The sequence below is a fragment of the Gekko japonicus genome, unplaced genomic scaffold (genome assembly GCF_001447785.1).
Source record: "Gekko japonicus isolate JY-2015 unplaced genomic scaffold, Gekko_japonicus_V1.1 scaffold674, whole genome shotgun sequence".
NCBI classification, from domain to species: Eukaryota; Metazoa; Chordata; class Lepidosauria; order Squamata; family Gekkonidae; genus Gekko; species Gekko japonicus.
Genome location: NW_015172574.1, coordinates 675,859 through 694,448, shown reverse-complemented (window position 1 = coordinate 694,448; position 18,590 = coordinate 675,859). Strand labels below are relative to the sequence as shown.

The 18,590-nt window shown below is 43.4% G+C and overlaps 1 protein-coding gene across 1 annotated transcript in view; it reads right to left on the bottom strand.

The window, feature by feature from the left end:
* Positions 1-15,827: 15,827 nt before the first annotated feature.
* NUP93 (nucleoporin 93kDa) overlaps positions 15,828-18,590 on the bottom strand; it is a 119,529-nt gene continuing 116,766 nt past the window's right edge. The window contains exon 21 of the mRNA XM_015421389.1: positions 15,828-16,038. Within this exon, the coding sequence (XP_015276875.1) occupies positions 15,928-16,038 (111 nt within the window). The 3' untranslated portion in view covers positions 15,828-15,927. The remainder of the gene's footprint in view (positions 16,039-18,590) is intronic.

The following is an 18,590-nucleotide window of genomic DNA, read 5'->3' as shown; positions in this document are numbered from 1 at the left end:
TTCTTTCAGGTATGATTGATAATATGTTGGTATGTTGTTGATGTTTTTGAGTATTTTAACGTTGTTCTTAATTTTAATTATTTATTGTATTTGCCTTCTGATGTAAGCTGCCTTGAGCCCTGCTTGCAGGGAAGGGCGGCGTAATAAATCTAATTTAATAAATTTTTAAAAATTAATAAAATGTGCATGGGATCAATAGAAGGCACGAACCCTAGTAGCTTTAACCTGAGAAATTAAACATCGGGTGTAGCAGACATCTGGGTGCTATTGTGTTAAGTGCTGTCAAGTCACTTCCAACTTATGGTGACCCCATGGATTAATGACCTCCGAAACATCCTATCATTAACAGCCTTGCTCAGGACGGTCTTGCAAACTGAGGGCTGTGGCTGCCTTGATTGAGTCCATCCATCTCATGTTGGGTCTTCCTCTTAAGAGCCAGTTTAGTGTAGTGGTTAAGTGCGCGGACTCTAATCTGAGAGAACCGGGTTTGATTCCCCACTCCTCCACTTGCACCTGCTGGATGACCTTGGGCAAGCCATAGTTCTGGCACAGCTGTCCTTGAAAAAGAGCAGTTTCTGTCAGAGCTCTCTCAGCCCCACCTACCTCACATGGTGTCTTTTGTGGGGAGGGGAAGGGAAAGGAGTTTGTAAGCTGCTCTGAGATTCCTTTGCGTAGTAAAAGGCGGGGTATAAATCCAATTTTCTCCTCCTCCTCTTCTTCCTCTTCTGTCTTCACCGTTTCCTAGCATTATTATCTTTTCTAGGGATTTTTGTCTTCTTGCGGGTGCTATTATAGATGTATTATCTTTGGATGGTCTCTTCTGTGGATCCAAAGAAGACCAGAAAAGTTATAGAAGCAAAGCTGCTTTATTTTCTCTCTCTCCCTGGCTCATGCTTACACACACGCGCGCGCACACGCGCAATCTTGCCTATTCCCTTCAGTCAAGTGGGAGAGGAGCCACCTCCTCCATCCTGGACTGCCATTAAGGTCCATAGAGGGGACATCCACAATAATGAAGAAACATTACCATTCACTTTGCCATGTAGTCATGGTGACTGACTAGAACTCAAGCCTGTGACAACAAGCAAGCTATTTTATCTTTTTTCAACAAAGGCTAAAGAGCAAAGAGATTTTTTTAAAGCTCCATGAGAAAAGGCAGAGGATCTATACCTCAGACTTTCACAAGTGTGACTGCCTTTCCCTTTCCACAGGGAGCTCTGTAGCTGTCTGAGGGTATCTCAGGTTCTTTAATGCAAAGAATTCATTGTTTTAATATTATATATTCTGAACACCAAACAACAATTCCCAGGATTGGGGGGCGGGGAGAGAGAGATGAGGGTTCAGGGTTTAAAACCAATCCAACTTGGAGTGTAGATATACTATCAAGTTTTAACTTATATTTTATGTGTTTCAATTACGTCATATAACTGTCTGCTTTCATTTTGTAAGCCACCTGGGGCATTGTGGAAAGGAGGGATATAGATATTTAAATAAATAAATGTAAGAGGCCCTGGAAAAAATCTGCTGCTGTACCCAGTCTCAAACCCTGGTTTTCCATTGAAACTCCCTTCTCTCTTTCAATTGGCTGATTCACACATACCTACCACTTCAACAAGGGACGAACCCTAGACTTCCAGATCTGCGTGATTTTAGATTTATATAACACTGAATCTATATCTATCTGTCTGTCTGTCTGTCTGTCTGTCTGTCTGTCATCTATCTATCTCAAATTTCCATTAATTTTGACAAATTTGGAAATGCAAAATGTTGGATTTACTTTTATATTTCATTCATTCATTCATTCATTCATTTATTCAGTTGGTACTCCTCCCTCCTCACCAAAGCAGGCTCAGGGTGGTTTACATAAAAACACATATATAAATACAATTAAATCAGTCAAAAAACACCATAACAAGTAAGATTAATACCTTAAAGTGCGGGAACAAGGTTCAAATAAAGTGTGAGAGCAGAAATTTCAGTGTTGCTTAGGTGATATTCATGATGGTATTCTTACACCAGCTCAGTGGACCCAGGCTGTAAGTTGTGGGTCAGGGCACAGGGTCCCTTCTCAGATGTGATTTTGATAGTTATTTCCTTTGGGTCAAAACTCAAATGGTTTAAACTTCTTCCCAGCACCAGTCATGAAATCTCAGACTATCAGCTGTCCAGATATGTCAAATACCAAATAGTGTTGCCATTTTTAAAAAGCAGCATAGTGTGGAGGGTCCAGTGCTGTGCTGATCTGAGAAATGATAATAATAATAATTATTATTATTATTATCACATGGCATTGTGTTTGGAATAGCTAAGAGATCCAAGGATTGTCTGGCAGCTGCAAGTTCCAGCTCTTAAAATTGCGCATGGCAAATTAGACTTGTTTTTAGGGGCTGAGAGAGCTCTGAGAGAACCCAACTGGCTTCATGTGGAGGAGTGGGGAATCAAACTTGGTTCTCCAGATTAGAGTCCGCTACAAGGGCAAGGAGCTGACCTGTTCCATTTGGCAGCAGAGGATAGGACCCGAAGCAATGGGTTTAAATTATATTCAGAAAGGTATCGGCTGGATATTAGGAAAAAGGTTTTCATAGTCAGAGTGGTTCAAGGGTGGAATCAGCTGCCTAGGGAGGTGGCTAGCTCCCTTTCACTGACAACTTTCAATAAGAGGCTGGATGAATATTTGTCAGAGATGCGTTAGGCTGGTCCTGCATTGGGCAGGAGGTTGATGGTCTGTATGGCCCCTTCCAACTCTATAACTCTATGATTCTTAACAACTACACCAAACTGGCGTTCTTAAGATCTGAGAGACCCAGGCTCAAATTGCCATTCTCCTATGGAAGTTTGCTGGGCGACCTTGTGCCAGTCACACACTGTCTGCCCAACGTACCTCATGCGTTTGTTGTGAGGATAAAATGCAGTTGCAGAGAATGCTGTGAGCCACTTTGGGTCCCCAATGAGAAGAAAGGTGGGTTACAAATGAAGCAAATATTGCATATCCTCTTTCAGTATCATTAGCCAGTCAATACCATTACATATCAAATACAGCAAAATTATGAATATTATTGCCAAAATCAAATATGAAATATGTTGCTTGGGGGGAGGGGTAATAACAGTAGGAACACTTTGTACTTTGCACCCTATTGTGGTGCTTTCTAAAAGCCCAGTGGTTGGCCATTTCAGGTAAGAGGCAGGTTTGCCAGTGCTGGGCTGGGAAATATCTGGAGAATTTGGGGGTGGAGCCTGAAGAGGGTGGGGTTTAGGGAGGGGAGCGACTTCAAGGGGGTATAATGCTATACAGTCCACCTTCCAAAGTGGCCATTTCCTCCAGGTGAACTGATCTCTTGTCACCTGGAGATCAGTTGTAGTCCCCCGAGATCTCTAGTCACCACCTGGAGGTTGGCAACCCTAGTAAGGGAATGCTGCAATACATCTTTGATCTGGTCCTGCTGGGCGATTTATGCTCTTGTAAGCAAGTAAGCTTACAAGAGCTGCGGTGGCTCAAGTGGTTAAGACACTGAACTGCAGGATGTGGAAGGTCAGTAGTTCAGCAGTTCGAGACCCAGGTGCCACATGATGGAGTGAGCTCCCATCTCTAGTTCCAGCTCCTGCCAACCTAACAGTTCGAAAACAAGAAATTGCAAGTAGATAAATAGGTACCACTTCGGTGGGAAGGTAACAGCGTTCTGTGTGCCTTGGTGTTTAGTCATGCCGGCCACATGACCACGGAAACGTCTTCGGACAGCGCTGGCTCTTCGGCTTTGAAATGGAGATGAGCACTGCAACCCTAGAGTCGGATTTGACTGGCTTTCGAGCAAGGGAACCTTTACCTTTTAAGCAAGTAAGAGGCAGTCTATCCCTGAGTACCAGATACTGTGGACAAGCAACAGGGAAGGCCCGTTGCTTTCTTACAATGCTTTTGGGCTTCCGGGAGGGGGGTATCTCTTTCACTATTGTAGAAGACAAGATTCTAGACTACTTGGACCTTTGGTCAGATTTAGCAGAAATCCATTGCCATTCTTAAAAGATGCCCTTGCATGTCAACTGTCAAACACTTTCAAAGACTGATTACCTGCCTCCCTTTTCAAATACTGCCTGACATAACTGAATGTCAATTCCAGATGTATTCAGTGAATAATTAAGTATTTAAAGTGCATTTGACATTGAGCACTACAATGGAGAAATTTGTAGAGGATCTTTGGAAATAAATCTGTTTCCGCTCCACCCCTGCCCTGAGTCTGTCCATTGTACACTGCAGTTTTCAGCCAGTTTTGAAATAATTTAAACTGAGGTTGAAATTATTGACTTATTCATTTACTTCGCTTAAGCCCCGCCTTTCTCCCAAGTGGGGACCCAAAGGCCAAATTGCTGCACCCCAAACAAGGAAACGTATTATGAGCTCATTACAGAAAAGAATTCACCACTGGGGAAAACAAACCACCCAAAAGCATTAAGGGCTTCCTTTCCCGTCACACTGGTGTTCTGAAAATCACATGCCAATTTAAAAGCAGTGACAGATAGCAATCTTGGGAGACAGTGAGTAGAAGCCCAGCCATAAAATTAAGGTACAACCTGGGAAAAGCCATTTGAAATTCAGTACAGCTGCTCATTTTAGTCGGGTTAATGGCAAAACTAGTCTGCTTTTTTGCAGTGCCTTTGGGGTGTCTGTTGAATAGCATTAGGCTTTAACTGCAGCTTTGTTCCCCCAGACTTAGATCCATTACAGACCCTGTTCTCAGAGGCCTCCAACAGCTATATTTGCAAGGATTTAACTGGACAACCTTAATAGGTTAGCTGATGGGACCTCTCTTTGGCTTTTCTCTGTTCTGCATTTTCAAGTCAGTTTAGTTCCTCATCCAAGTCACCCACTCACCCACCCTCCTCTCTTCCTTCCTACCTTGACAGCCCCAAACTCCCTCCTGCTCCAATGTGACATGTTCATCTGCTGTGCCCCCCCCCACTGTCTCTTTCTCACCATTCTGCACACCAGAGCCCTGGCTGGCACCCCTGGTCTTTAATGAGAAAAGAGCCAAAGGAACCCATGAACAGAAGCACAAAGTACAGCTGACCTGGCCAGTATAGCTGATTTTTTTAAAAATCAGAGGCCAGTTGCCAGAAACACTTTTTAATTATAATTGAGAAGCTCCTTTTAAAGCTTCCTGATAGATGACTTCATTATTGTAAATACACAAGGGTTATTTTTCTAATTGGCACCATTTTCTCCCTCCCACATTGCAGGCATCGTGTGAGACAGTGACCATTTCCAGAATGTGATGGGGGACAAGAGAGATGGCACCTCCCTGGAGGCCAGGGCAGATAAGAGCACCAGGCAGTTCCATCGGCCATCAGCTGTTTTTTGCCCTTACAAGATCTGGATGTCCAGTTGGGACTGGCCTCCATGTGACAGCTATTCAAAGGCAACCCTTCATCCCCCATAATATAGCCCACATGCAGGGCTGATCCAAATCAGCTAGCCCACAGGCTATTTAAAAGGACAGACATTTTTGCACGGCAGCTGAGCCATGCCCTTTAGTGGCCTCTGCTTCTTGCCAGAATTTTGCCTTCTGCAAACTGGTGGCTCTTGCACAGAGTTAAGTGGTTCTGGGGCCCACCAGCTGCTACCCGGGACAGCACTGCAGCCATGTTGAGTTCAGCTGTCGTGAGAACCCACACTGCTGAATAAAGGTTGTTTGCGCCGCCCTTCGGTAGCATAACTTTTTTAAAAAGGCAGTAATATGACTCTGCACCTATCAATTTGTCAAGCTCCTTCTCTCTGCTATGTAGATTACTTCTCAGGAGCCACCCACTTCAACGTTAAGCCCTTTAAATTTTTTAAAATTAAAATCTCACGTTACACTATTCTCAGTTTTTCTTGCTTCACAGACTTACCATTCTCACCTCCCATATATCCTCCATGCTCCCAAAATAACTCGCGCTTCACCTGCTGCCCCTGCTATATGTGGCTATCACATTCCCTCCTTAACAACATGTATGCTCACAACTGCATGTGAAAATGTTAGCACAGCCCAATTTATTCAAATATATTCCAACAACAATCACGGGAAGTGTTGTGACCGTATCTTTAGACTATTTCATGCTCAAGTTTCCTTATATTGCTGGTGGACACTCAAATGGCCAAGGAGGAACTGGGAATGTTTACATCATGTAAATGAAATCCACCTATGTGAGCCAGTCAGCTTTAGAGGATGGACCAGTTGAAGCTCAGAGACAGGCAGGGTGCACTCAGAGGGGCAAGAGGGAGAACTCCAGAGCCACTGGAGAAAATGGTACCAAGAGATCAAGCCAGAAAAAGGAGAGAATGTAAGTGCCAGCCAGCATTGATCAGGAAGGCACCATTCCCAACCAGTGATGTTGCGATCATTGATTTTCAAACACATTATTAACCAACTCACCTTGCTTAGGATACCCAGTTTAGCTGAGCATCCCATTCTCACAATACAAGAACTCGTGGGCACAAGGGGAGCGGTGGCACAGTGGGTATATCCCACTGTCTTAACATCCGAACTGTGTTAGTTCGAGCCCCGCGCTGGTGTGAGCAGCCAGCCTGTTGTCCCCAGCTCATCGTCCACCCAGCGATTCGAAAGCTTCGGCGAGTAGATAAAATGGGAACCACTCCTTAGAGAGGGTGGGCACACCAATCTCCCTTGTGGGAAGGTGTTAGCTGACGGTCGGGACATCTTGGTCGAGGTTCGGAAAAGGCAGAAGAGCTTCTCGGCTACAAAAGTCCCTGCAGTGGATGTTTCCAGCCAGGCGGTGGCAATGTGGCGATTTGACATACGGGTCCTGAAGCCTGGTCGACAAAGCAGCCGTTAGGAAAATGACTGAGCCAAGCCAGAAGACGTTTACACCGTGCAGTGACGGCGTGTGCAATTAAAATGAATATATGTTGTCTTCCCTATCCCCTATGAACATTGTTAGTCCCCTGTCTATAATGTGTAACTGTAAATCGCTTTGAGCCCACTGGGGAAAGCGATTAATAAATTGAAAGTATTATTATTATTATTATTATTTACGGATTCAAAATGTATTTCAAAAATATTTTCATCGGCTTATCTGACAGCATTTAGTTTTCGGCAGGCGGCTAGCTAGTTGACACAGGTGGCACATGCTCAGACCTTAGAGGATTACAGGGGCTGAGGGAAATTGTCCTTCTCTTGGGTTTTTGATTCAAGGAGGCTGCAAAAACAATTCCCATCAATGCTGACAAGGAGTCATGCTAAGGAGGTTTAGAAAGAGTAAAATGAGCCCTGATTGGAGCTATACTCTATTTAGTCATGCCCTTCAGTGAGTTTCTCCTCCCACCCCCATCAAAGGTTAAGTTTACAGTTTGAGGAGAGGGAACGGGCAAGAAGGGGAGTGGGCACCTATTTGTTTGTGCCCATGTATAGCACCACACTTTGTGGGCATCCTGCATGCTTGCAAAATGTTGGCTGAATATTTTTGACTGTTTGATGGGGTGTTTGCAAAAAAACAAAATGGTGGCAAATTTGGGCTCAACATGGGATAGCTCACCGTTCACTAACCTCAACTCATTTTCAGCAAAAGCTCTTCCTTAGGGAAATATTAATTCACAACTAAGCTCAAATCTAGGCTTGGGGATCCTAGTCCGAAGATTTTGCAGGCAGACTTCTAGGCTAAACACCTCTCCACGACACACACACCACTGAATTAAAGGGGCTTTTAGCAAAGCAGGGCAGAGACAACCAGCAAATGGTAATATCAGAAGTCCAAAGATCGTTTTCTGTGCCTGTCACTCTTGATGTGAACTAGCCCACACTCTTCATAGTCACAGAAGAAATATCAGATGTCCCATCCCATTGACTGCATTGACTTACACTGTGTAACCCGCTTTGAGTCTCAGAGAAAGGCGGACTATGAATAATGTACATTAAAAAAAATGTAGACACACACATGCCTAAAGCAACCACTGTTTTATTTCCAGAATCATACATCTCAATAGGCTTAAGGAACAGAGCCAACAGCAAAACAAAGCACAGTAAAACAAAGGCCATGCAAACAACAAATCTGCAGCCTCTCCAGAGCTGGATGTGCAGGGAAGGCGAGTGGTATGATGCAACCCTGGTGTAGTGAAATAGCCGGATAGTAAGATGCGCTTTTTGTCGGCCTGATTCACAACACCAGCTGCAGCAACGATACCCGTGACTTCAGCCAGGGGGCTGCTGTGTGGCCTCTTTCCGCTTCGGAGCACAGCTTCTCAGACTCCTCCCTTCGAAAGCATGTTGTGTTGCAGAGATCCATTTTTCCAATGGAAAGACTCTTCTCCAATTCTTTGAAATACTTATTCTCAACATTGTAATAATATATAGTATGACAGCTAGTTCCTTATATTTAATTCCTTCTGGTGTGATATTAAGTGTGTTTGGCAGGGAAAACAGATAATAGTTTTAAACAGAAATGGCAAAATGCTAATAAATGGATTGAAGAAAACGTTTAATGTAACCCCAAAATGTTGGAGAATAAGACACGTGTGGATTTGATGTAATGTATATATGGAAAATGGAAAATAAAATTTATTTTAAAAAAAGAAAAGGAAAAAAAAATAAAGACTCTTCTCCTTCAGGGTAATTTTATTCAATAGCCCAGCCACCCAGTGCCTCACCCCAGGCCAATGCTGATAACCCGCAAGAATCAACAGGCAAATTCTGCATCTGACTTACAAACAGAAGTAGTCTCTGACAGAACAAGGTGATATTTAGGGCTATCAACATATAATACTTTTAGATTATCGATCACCTGCCTTTGAACCATTGGATGTAAATAAAATTGTGTATTACCAAAACTGCAACATAGGTACCTTTTTTGAAATAGCAAAGGAAACAGTCTGGGGAGGGGCACCATCACATTTCAGGTTGCTTATTTAAAAAAGATCTGAGTGTGGTCTGGAGTTAGAAAACCATTCATAAAAATGGGCTCTCACTGATAGATCAACATGTAGCTGATCCAACAATGCTTATTCAGAAGACAGTGAGTAAAATGGGACATTCTGAAGACAAAGGCACAATCCCCTCAGAATTAAGAAGAGATTGGATTTTTATACCCTGCCCTTCACTACCCGAAGGAGTCTCAGAACAGCTTACAATCTCCTTTCCCTTCCCCTCCCCACAACAGACACCTTGTGAGATAGGTGGGGCTGAGAGAGCTCTTCCAAGGACTGCTCTTGAGAGAACAGCTCTGTGAGAACTTGTGACTGACCCAAGGTCACACCAGCAGCTGCATGTGGAGGAGTGTGGAATCAAACCCGGTTCTCCCAGATTAAAGTTCCTAACCACTACTCCAAACTGGCTCTCTGTGTCATATTGGTTTGAATGGGAGAGATTTAAACACATATTTAACTTCACGTATCAGAATCAACGTGACTTAAAAGCACCACTTTGGTTGAATTGTATCCAAAGGATGGCTAAGTTTGCAGCACAAAAGTCTTGAAAAAGTCTGAAGCAGATAAAACAGCCCGGTACATATTTTGGCAACTAGCACAGAGTCATCTGGTTCCCTCTCTTCTCCCTTGCTCAGGTAGGTGGCCTGAAACCAGAAAATGGAGGATCAAGAAGGAGCTTTACTGCTTTGTGCATGCCTCTTTTTCTTCCCCATTCCTTGCATTCTACTAGGCAGCATGGAGAAAAGAGGGGGCGAGAAATTAACAGGCTATGTGAGGAGGAGACCTGGCCCATGTCTCTGACTAAAGCTATCCAACCATCAGGCTCAGATTCCTAGAACTGCAAGTTTGTGTGCACACATACACAGGTTAAGAATCAGTTGTGGACAAGTACTGCTGTTTGTTAGTTTCTTAGATTCTTATCAAATGGCAACAGTTGCAATAAGACATGGCAAGAACACCCCTGCTCTCTTACTGTCCAAACACTGCCCAAGACGGTATCCCCCAAGAGGATCTGAAAGCCACATATGTCAAGTGCCTGCCAAAAAGGGTATTAGCCGTGAGGAGCAGGGAAGGCTGACACCTCTACACTGAGATCTTCTAGCCCCCCTTCTCTTGCTATTATACCTTTGGCAGGTATAAGGTAATGTGCAGGCAGCTGTCAAGCTCAGTGCACAGAAAGGAGCAAATGTGCTATGCCTCCTGGGGTCCTGGCCACTGCGTCCAGGAGTGTTTGGCTAACTGACAAGCACTTTGGCACTTGGCATTACATATAGTTCATTAATTAGGGGGCAGTCCTGTGCACATTGATCAGCTAATGAGTCCCACTGAAATCATTATTCTTCATTTTAGAATGAGACATCGCACTTGTACATAATTTTGAAAAATGTGCTCCCTACTCCTTTATAGGTCGATACAACGTAGGACTGACCTCCGAGTGCACAGGTCTGGGATGCTGATTTCAATGGCTGCTGATTTTTAACAGTGGCGGTGGCAAAAGGTTATACATGGATTTATAAATAAAAAAAGGGAACATGAACACATTAAACGCTCATCTAAATTTCAAAAAAAAAAACCACCACCAAATCTTCTACTATATTTCTCATTCATTCCTCCCAGGAGGTTTGTCAGGCCGGAGCATCAAAGCATCACCTGCTCTTAGGTTTGCCCCATCTGCACAATGAACAAGAGTGTTGTACAGATGCCAGCTCTGTGCAGGGAGTCTCCAGCCAGCCAATCTGCATGTTCCTAACAATATGAGCTAGGGTCTGGCCAGCTGTTTCATTTACTTCCTCTCTTGAGACTCAAGGAGGATTTTGTGGGATATATGAAAAGAAAGGTTGCTTGCAGCTGTTGGCTGGCAGGCACAAAGCACATCTTGAGGCCTGGAAGGAACACAGAGTCTTAGAAACAGAGGGACAGAACTACGACACACAAACTGGGTGTGGTCTTGCACCTGCACCAGCAAAGGAATGTTTCACCTGCTTATTCCTTGTTTCATTTCAATAGCTAAACCAGTTTGCAGATAACCTTGCAATCTGTCCAAAAAACCAATTATTTCAGAAGTGCTTCCTTTTGTTCAGGTGTCTGCTGGGTCACCACGTCGGGTTACAGACAGGGGCACAAGCAGATTTGATGGCAAATGTGATTAAAGGTTAAAAAGGCATATTCTAGGATAGGGATATGGGCACATGACACTCCCCTAAGTGCTGTGTGAGTGTGTGGGGGGGTGCATGGCTCCTGTTCCCCCCTCATTCATTCTCTGAACAAGTAAATTAGGGCAAGACAGTGACAGGCCCCAGCCTCTCCTCAGAAGAAAGTCTCCCCAGACCAAACTGGATGTCCTGTCCACAACGGCTCTCACTAGTAGGCTATTGAGAGAGACACACAAATCAGCAGCTTGGCAAAGGACCTTTTAGTCCCCACCCCACCCCTGCAGGATGGAATGCTTTGCCAGAGCATCCCTCTCAACGCATACTCAGGAGACTCTGTAGGTGTACAGAAAAAATACTGGATTTTTTTCCAAGTTCCCCCTCCCTCCCAAGCCTGTCTAAGCATGCTCATTGTCCTCAAAATGTTCAGAAAAGCTACAAGTGTATTAGAGAGGAAAGCAAAGGGAATAGGGGAAAGGATTAACCCGTCCAAGCCTAGGAGAGCCTTTTGCTGGAAGACATTTGGGACGGGACCGGAGGGAATTTCCCATCTGCCCCCCCCCCATGACTCTCCATGGGACTCCATCTCTTCTAGTATTAAAGACGTAACTCAATTAGACTCCACTTTAAGAGCATTAAAGACTTGCAAAGGCAACCAGACATCAAAATATACCAGGGGAGAATCCTGATAGTGCCTCTAATGTTACTCACACCTAGGGAAAGGGACAATTAAAGTAAACCGTTCTTTCCCCGTCAAGTTACAGCCCACTTATGGCAACCCTGTAGGGTTTTCAAAGCAAGAGACGTTCAGAGGTGGTTTGCCATTGCCTGCCTCTGCATGGTAACCCTGGTCTTGCTCGATGGTCTCCCATCCATGTACTAACTAGGGCCAACCCTGCTTAGCTTCTGAGATCTGAGGAGATGGGGCCAGCCTGGGCTGTCCAGGTCAGGGCATAAAGGACACACTTGCAAAGAATAAATCACTGGGTGGAACCAGTGCTGCTGGACCTCCCAATTTTTGCAGAATTCAAAAACAAAGACAACAAACTGATTTTTCAATATGAAATATGCACTATTTTGGTGTCTGTTGAAGTGTTCCTTTGGGGGTTGCTGCGTGGAAATAAATGGGCAGGAAGTTCAAAGACAGTGAAATGTGGGAGTGTTTTTTAAATAAAAAGGACCTTAACTCTTGATTGCTTTTTAATACTATCCCTGCTGTATCACCTAGAATTTATGGTTTAGGATTTAAGGCTTTAAAGAGCAGTATAATTCTTTTCTTGATACAAGTTTTTCAAATGTGTGTGTGTGTGTATATATTGTAAAAATCTAATCTGGAAATATGGAGCCTGGACTTCTTTCAGTTTACCATTGGTTTCACTGTATAATAATAAATTCATAATGAGATTCAACTATGCTTTTAACTGGGTATATTTATATTTTGTGAGCAGCCTTGGGCATTATGAAAAGGTGGGAAATAAACATTTTAAATATAAAAAATAATCTTACGTTTTTAGCACTATAAAAACCATACTTCCCCCCCACATCTCTCATTCTGCAAACTGTAAAACAGAATTGTTCAAGAGACCATTTTTATAAAAGAAATAAGACTATAGCATAATGGAAAGGGGGGCTTTGAACAGGGTTTTAGCGGAATCCACTGTTCATTGTATGTTACTGCCTTGCTCTTACTTTGTTTTTTATGCCTGTCATTCCACTTTTTGCATTCTCTATGACATGTCTGATACTTTCTTTGCATTATTTCTAATTTTTGTAAGTCCTATTGCATTGTTTGTTGGATGTCTCCTATCATTCGATCGCATTGTATTACACTGTATAATTTGCCCTGTCTCTCAGCAATAAAGACAGCCTATAAATAAATAATATATAAACACATTGAATTTTCCCACTGGCACCAAACCAGATCTCTTAACTTTAAATTGTCTTTAAGTGACATTTCTAATACAGAATTTTCCTTATCAGACTTATACCAGCTTGTTACTTCTGGCTCTAGAAGCTTTATAATAGAATATAACCCCGCCCATTCCCTTTGTTCAATGGTCTGGTTGACATCTTCCTAGGCATCCTAGGATGTTTCCCAATGAAATAAATTTGTTAAATGATTTCTCCCACGTTTTATGAATAGAGGGTTTCACTAATAAAGGTAAGTTAACTGAACAAAAATAAGATCCTTGGTAATGCAGCAAGTCTACCACACCCATGAGCGATGAAGTGTTTTCCAAAATGCCAATTCATTTTTAATTCCGTTGTAAGTTTTAAGACGATTGTCTTCCATGATAGAACCAGTTGTTGCTTCCAGATCTGTAAATACTGAATTGATTGAGACCTCCACAGAATCCAGCATATTTTAGCAATCTAATTTTTGTAAGCCAAGGACATATTGAGACTTATTTTTCTTAAAATAATCTTATATCCACGTACAGAGGAAAACTTGACAGTGGTAACCCTATTATTAATTCTGTATTGCATATCTGGTATACTGTAAAGCTTGACTTAGGTCCAGGATTATCTCATTTAACCTCAATATTAATAATGAACAGATACAGGATAGTTTTGGGGAAGCTTCAGATAAGGAGAGGAAATCTTGATATCTTAGAAACACTGATTATAGATCAACATATATCATATGCAAAAGCTGTATTTAAAAAGGGCGACAGCAAACCTCCACTTTTCAATTTTTTTCAAACTAGATGTATAGGTCAGACTGTTACATAAGTATGGTTACAGACAGAAAACATCTTTTGAATTGCTTTTGAGCTTCTAAAGGGAATATAGCTGAAATATACTTACTAATCAATTTGGATACCAATCTCCCCAGTTTTACTAGGAAGTGGAAGCAAGAACTATAGATTGACTTCAGCATAGAAGGTGGGGGATGGATCTAGGAAAAATGTCCATCTGGGGAGAGCAAAAACAAAAAGAAAAAAAACCCTGATGCTTTTCTAAGGGATCAGAGCAAATCCCACCTTAAAACAAAAATAATGGGAATTTACAAGAAGGTCCCCAAAGCATTAGCTTAAATTGGGTCAGAACAAAACATTTAAAGCAATGGCTGAAGCCCAATAGTCATTTACCTGCAAAAAAGTAAAAATACTGCAAGTCAATAAGGAGTCAAGTTAAAGCCTGGGTCCCACTCCAAGATTCTACCCTTTTCCAGCATTGCAGTGGAAATGTCACATTTCAAAGAATTTGAATAGCTGTTGGATTCACTGACAAATCTGACACAATTTCCACAGGCCATAATCATAACTTGGGTTAGGACATTACCCGTGGTGATGATCTCTTATGTGGTGGGTACAGTCTGAAATGGGTGGGTACCCTCGGATCCACCATCTGTGGTTGACCCACTCTGGCTTCCGTACTGCTTGACTCCGTAACTCATTGAGTCATGTATGAGTCTCCCTGCTTTCAGGAGGTGTTGGTGAGTCAGAACCTTTCCAATAGTAGAAGCATGTTCCTCTGATAGAGGGAGCCTTCCCCAGACCAAGATGTGGGATCCAACCCTGTGGACTGGATCATACGAGCTTTCCAAGTGATGGAAGATGACCGCCAACATAGCCAAAACCCATGTGGGGTAGGGGCAGAGGTGAGAAGGAGAACTAGATGAGATCAGCCAGAAAAGCTGTCAGGATCCAACCCTATGTATTCATCTTACTTTGCGAGACAGCCCTCCCCCAATCCCCTCTTCATCTCCAATATCTTCTTCTCCTTGGACCTACTAAAGTGGACTTCATGCCACAGAAAGTTAGTTTTTATCTTTAAGGAGCCAAAAGACTCTTTGCTATAAAATGTAACAGGATGTTACATGCAGGGTTGACACAGGATGCTTTGTCCGCCCCCCCCCCCCCCCCAGCTACACCAAATCATTCAAGAGTCGTGTCCTAGTATTTTGTGTAATACTGCAGTGAGCCTCTCTGTTCCACAGGCATTCCTAAAATATGGCTGCTCCACTTGGGGCTGCTGGAGCAATTGGGGCTGCTGGAGCACTAATGCAAAACTTAGTGGTATAAAAACCACAGCTGCTGCCAAAAAAAGTAGCCTTGCATCAAATCCTTCCTCTGCCATCATTCAGAGTGCGACTTACCTCATGTACGTGCATGTCTCTACCCATACTCCACGTCAGTGGCTGTCACTGGCAATGAAACATTTGGCTTTATGTCACAAGTGAATTGCCCTATATATTGTGAGGGGGAAAATAGGACACACAGCGGCTGTTTTAACTGGCAGCTCATGCTTCTTATAACATGCCATTCCCATTCTCCCCTAAGTTAGCACGCCATGTGTCTGAAATGACAAGACCCAAAACCTCGGCTAAGAAAAGTCAAGAAAGAGACTGTATCTTACCCTGAAACCTCCTCACCCTCCTTCAGAAAGTTATTTGAAAAAGGACACTTTCTGGAGAACATAAAAACTGAATAGAATGGAATGCTGTTGAACTTAAAAACAGCGTAAAAATCGGTTCCCAATTTTCCTTATTCTGTCCTGGGAAAGGCTGATTATGCTATAGAACTCAGGGTTATGGAACTGGACAGTAAGCTGCTTAATAGAAATGCTTAGCAAAGAAGATAAAGATACAGTACCTGTCTCCATAGCTCCAGCTTGCCAATTAATGGTCTTTTCTCCCCGCTCCCCCAGGGAAAGAAATTTTTGTGGGGGAAAGGGAAATTAACAAATAAGAAAACATAAAAATTGGTGAACATAAAATAAAATGTCAAAAGCAAATATAAACCAAAGAAATTTATTGTGGTTGACAAAAATACATAATACCAAAAAAACCAAAAACCAAAAAAATTCTAATTGGACCCGTCCACGGAGTGCATGAAACAGCAGGCGGCAGGAGTCTTAAAACATCTAATTCATGAGGACTTCCATCTGAACCAATCTTGCGTTTGTATCCCCTGATGTTCTGTAGGGGATCATCCCGGCAAAAGTGATCAGTGCCCGAGCTTGGGACCGGAGTTGCTGAAAAGCGGAGGAACAGAAGAAAGGCTGTTACTTTGACTTGCTGGGCAGGGCACAGTCTTCTCCAGGCAGGAAGCAAAAGCAGAGAAATCTGGTCTGCAGGAAATACGGTGTTTCATAAATACACAAAGGTTCTGCTTTCTCAGAAAGAAGAATGGGCTTGTCATGCAATCTGGAGCAGACGTTTAGAAACAAGATGTCATAACGAAGGATTCTAGCCTCAGTCTGGCCTTATCATATTACTTTTTAACATGTAAGGAAAGTTTCTGTAAGGAAAACAGGGGCGGACTGAAAATTATGGGCACCGGAATGTCTCCCCATGGATTGCCCCCCCACACACACACCTGGGCTAAGCCAGCCAAGTGGTAGAAAGGCAGTGTCCAGCCCGCCCAGCCCTGCACAAAGCAAAGGAGGTGGTGCCCGGCCAATTCCTCTCTCCCCTTCCCCTTTGGGAGGGCGGGGTCGGGCCACGGGCAGGCAGCCTGCCTCTCCCTCCCTTCTTTTGGGGGCAGGGGTGGGGCCCCAGTCCAGGGCCTTTTTTCCTCCCAGCACTGAATCACATGACAGTCTGAAGTGATACAGGCCAAATGCAGGGAAACCACCTCCATAAAAACTCACCCCGTTGCAGGCAAGCCCGCAGCCAACCCAAACACAGCCCACCAGCCCCACATCCCAACCCGCTGGGACCAAAAGAACCCCATCTCACTCCCGCCATTTTAGTGCAATGATGGAGGCAGGATGGTTGCAGTTGAGATGCTCTGACAGGTGAGGCTTATGGTGATCGAAAGCATCATTCACTGCCTTGAACTGCCTATGGATAAGCACTGCTGTCACCAAGAGCAGACAAGAGTGTGGAGTGGCAGCCTGGTGCAGATGACAGAGCTGGTCTCAAACTCTTGAAAAGCTGCCTTGATAGGGTCTAAAGCTGGTTCTCCTTTGATCAGCCTGATATACCTCACATGGATATACCTCACATGGTTGTTGGGAAATATGATAATCCCCACAGATAGTTGCCCATGCTTCTCAAACAAAGGGCACGATGCAATTTAAGACATGAAATACATGCATATACTTTGGTATCTTGGAAGCACTTCCAAAGATCTGCCTATAAACCAACTAGTATTATATATTATAACCAGTAAAAAAAGATCCAAAATGCCAGAGGCTGCAATTTGATAAGTCTAGCATGGCAGCCAGGTTAATCTATCATGGCAAAATAAAACAGAAGTCGTATGACAGCTTAAAAGACTAACAGCGCTTATTCCAGCATGAAATTTCATGAGCTGGAACTCAATTCGATATCCAGCCTAGATTGAGCCACCTGTACTTCTCTGTCTATGGTTCCAGGACCAATTTAAATGTGCTGCTATTAGCCTCCGAAGTCCTTTGTCACCTGGGGCTCGTGTATCTTAAGGACCATTCCAATTACATTAGAGTCAGGCCCTCCTGTGTGTTCCAACTTTAGCAAGGATCCAGCATGGTAAGAAACAGGCTCTTTACAGCAATTGCCCCACGGCCGCTGATGGATTTGACCCAGAAATCTGTGGGTCCTCAGTCACTTTTAGGAATGGCCGTAAGATGCATCTCTTCTATTTGGCTTTTGGCTTGCCTGGCTAACGGCACTGTTTTATTGTGAGACTCAGCACATAACAACCATAAAATACAGTGTACTTTATGGCTGCTATGCTGGTTTATTATTGATTGTGTATTTTTAGCTAATGCCTTAATATTTTAAAAGCTACCTTGAACCTGACAAAGGAGGCCAGAAGTGTCTACAATCAAGTCAAACAAAACACAGCCTTATTATTTTGTGCCTGGGGGGGAAAAAGTGCATTTAAACAGAACAGGACGGAGCATTAGCCTTCTAAACAGACCGGCATGTCTAATGAGTGCCCCCCCCATTCAAAAACAATCACCGTTGGTCTCTCCACAAAGGTTAAAGGAAGCCTGGAGGTGCGGGTGTTCCAGTCGCGATAATTATTCAGACAAAGACCAAAAAACAGGAACACCACACTAAATCTTTCAATGCTAATTGTTTTCTGCTTCCTCTTTCAGCCAGTAAAAGAATGCTCTTCAGCACCAATGAAAAAACAAATCCTCAATTTATGTGGACGTGTGGCTGAAGCGGCCGCACTACAATTGGGGGGGGGGGGGGGCACCCTCGTCTGATCTTACATTGCCCTTCAGCACCCATGAAAATCCCCAAACAAATCCTCAATTTATGTGGACATGTGGCTGAAGCGGCTGCACTACAATTGGGGGGAGGGGGGCACCCTCATCTGATCTTAACTGTGCCCAATTAAATGACGGGGAGGGTGGAGATATACAGATGTGTGGTTGAGAAGATTTTTTTCTAAATTTCCAAAAGGGTACTTGGGAGCAAAAACGAGATTTGAAGAAACGGAGAAGACACTGTCTCTTTTGGGCCCAGAGGATGAAATGGAAGAGAGGAGAATGACGGGAGCTGCTTTGGGTCCCTGTTGGGGAGAAAGGTGGGATATAGATGAGGTAAGTAAATAAAATCTCCAAATTGGTGGAAATAATGTTTCCAA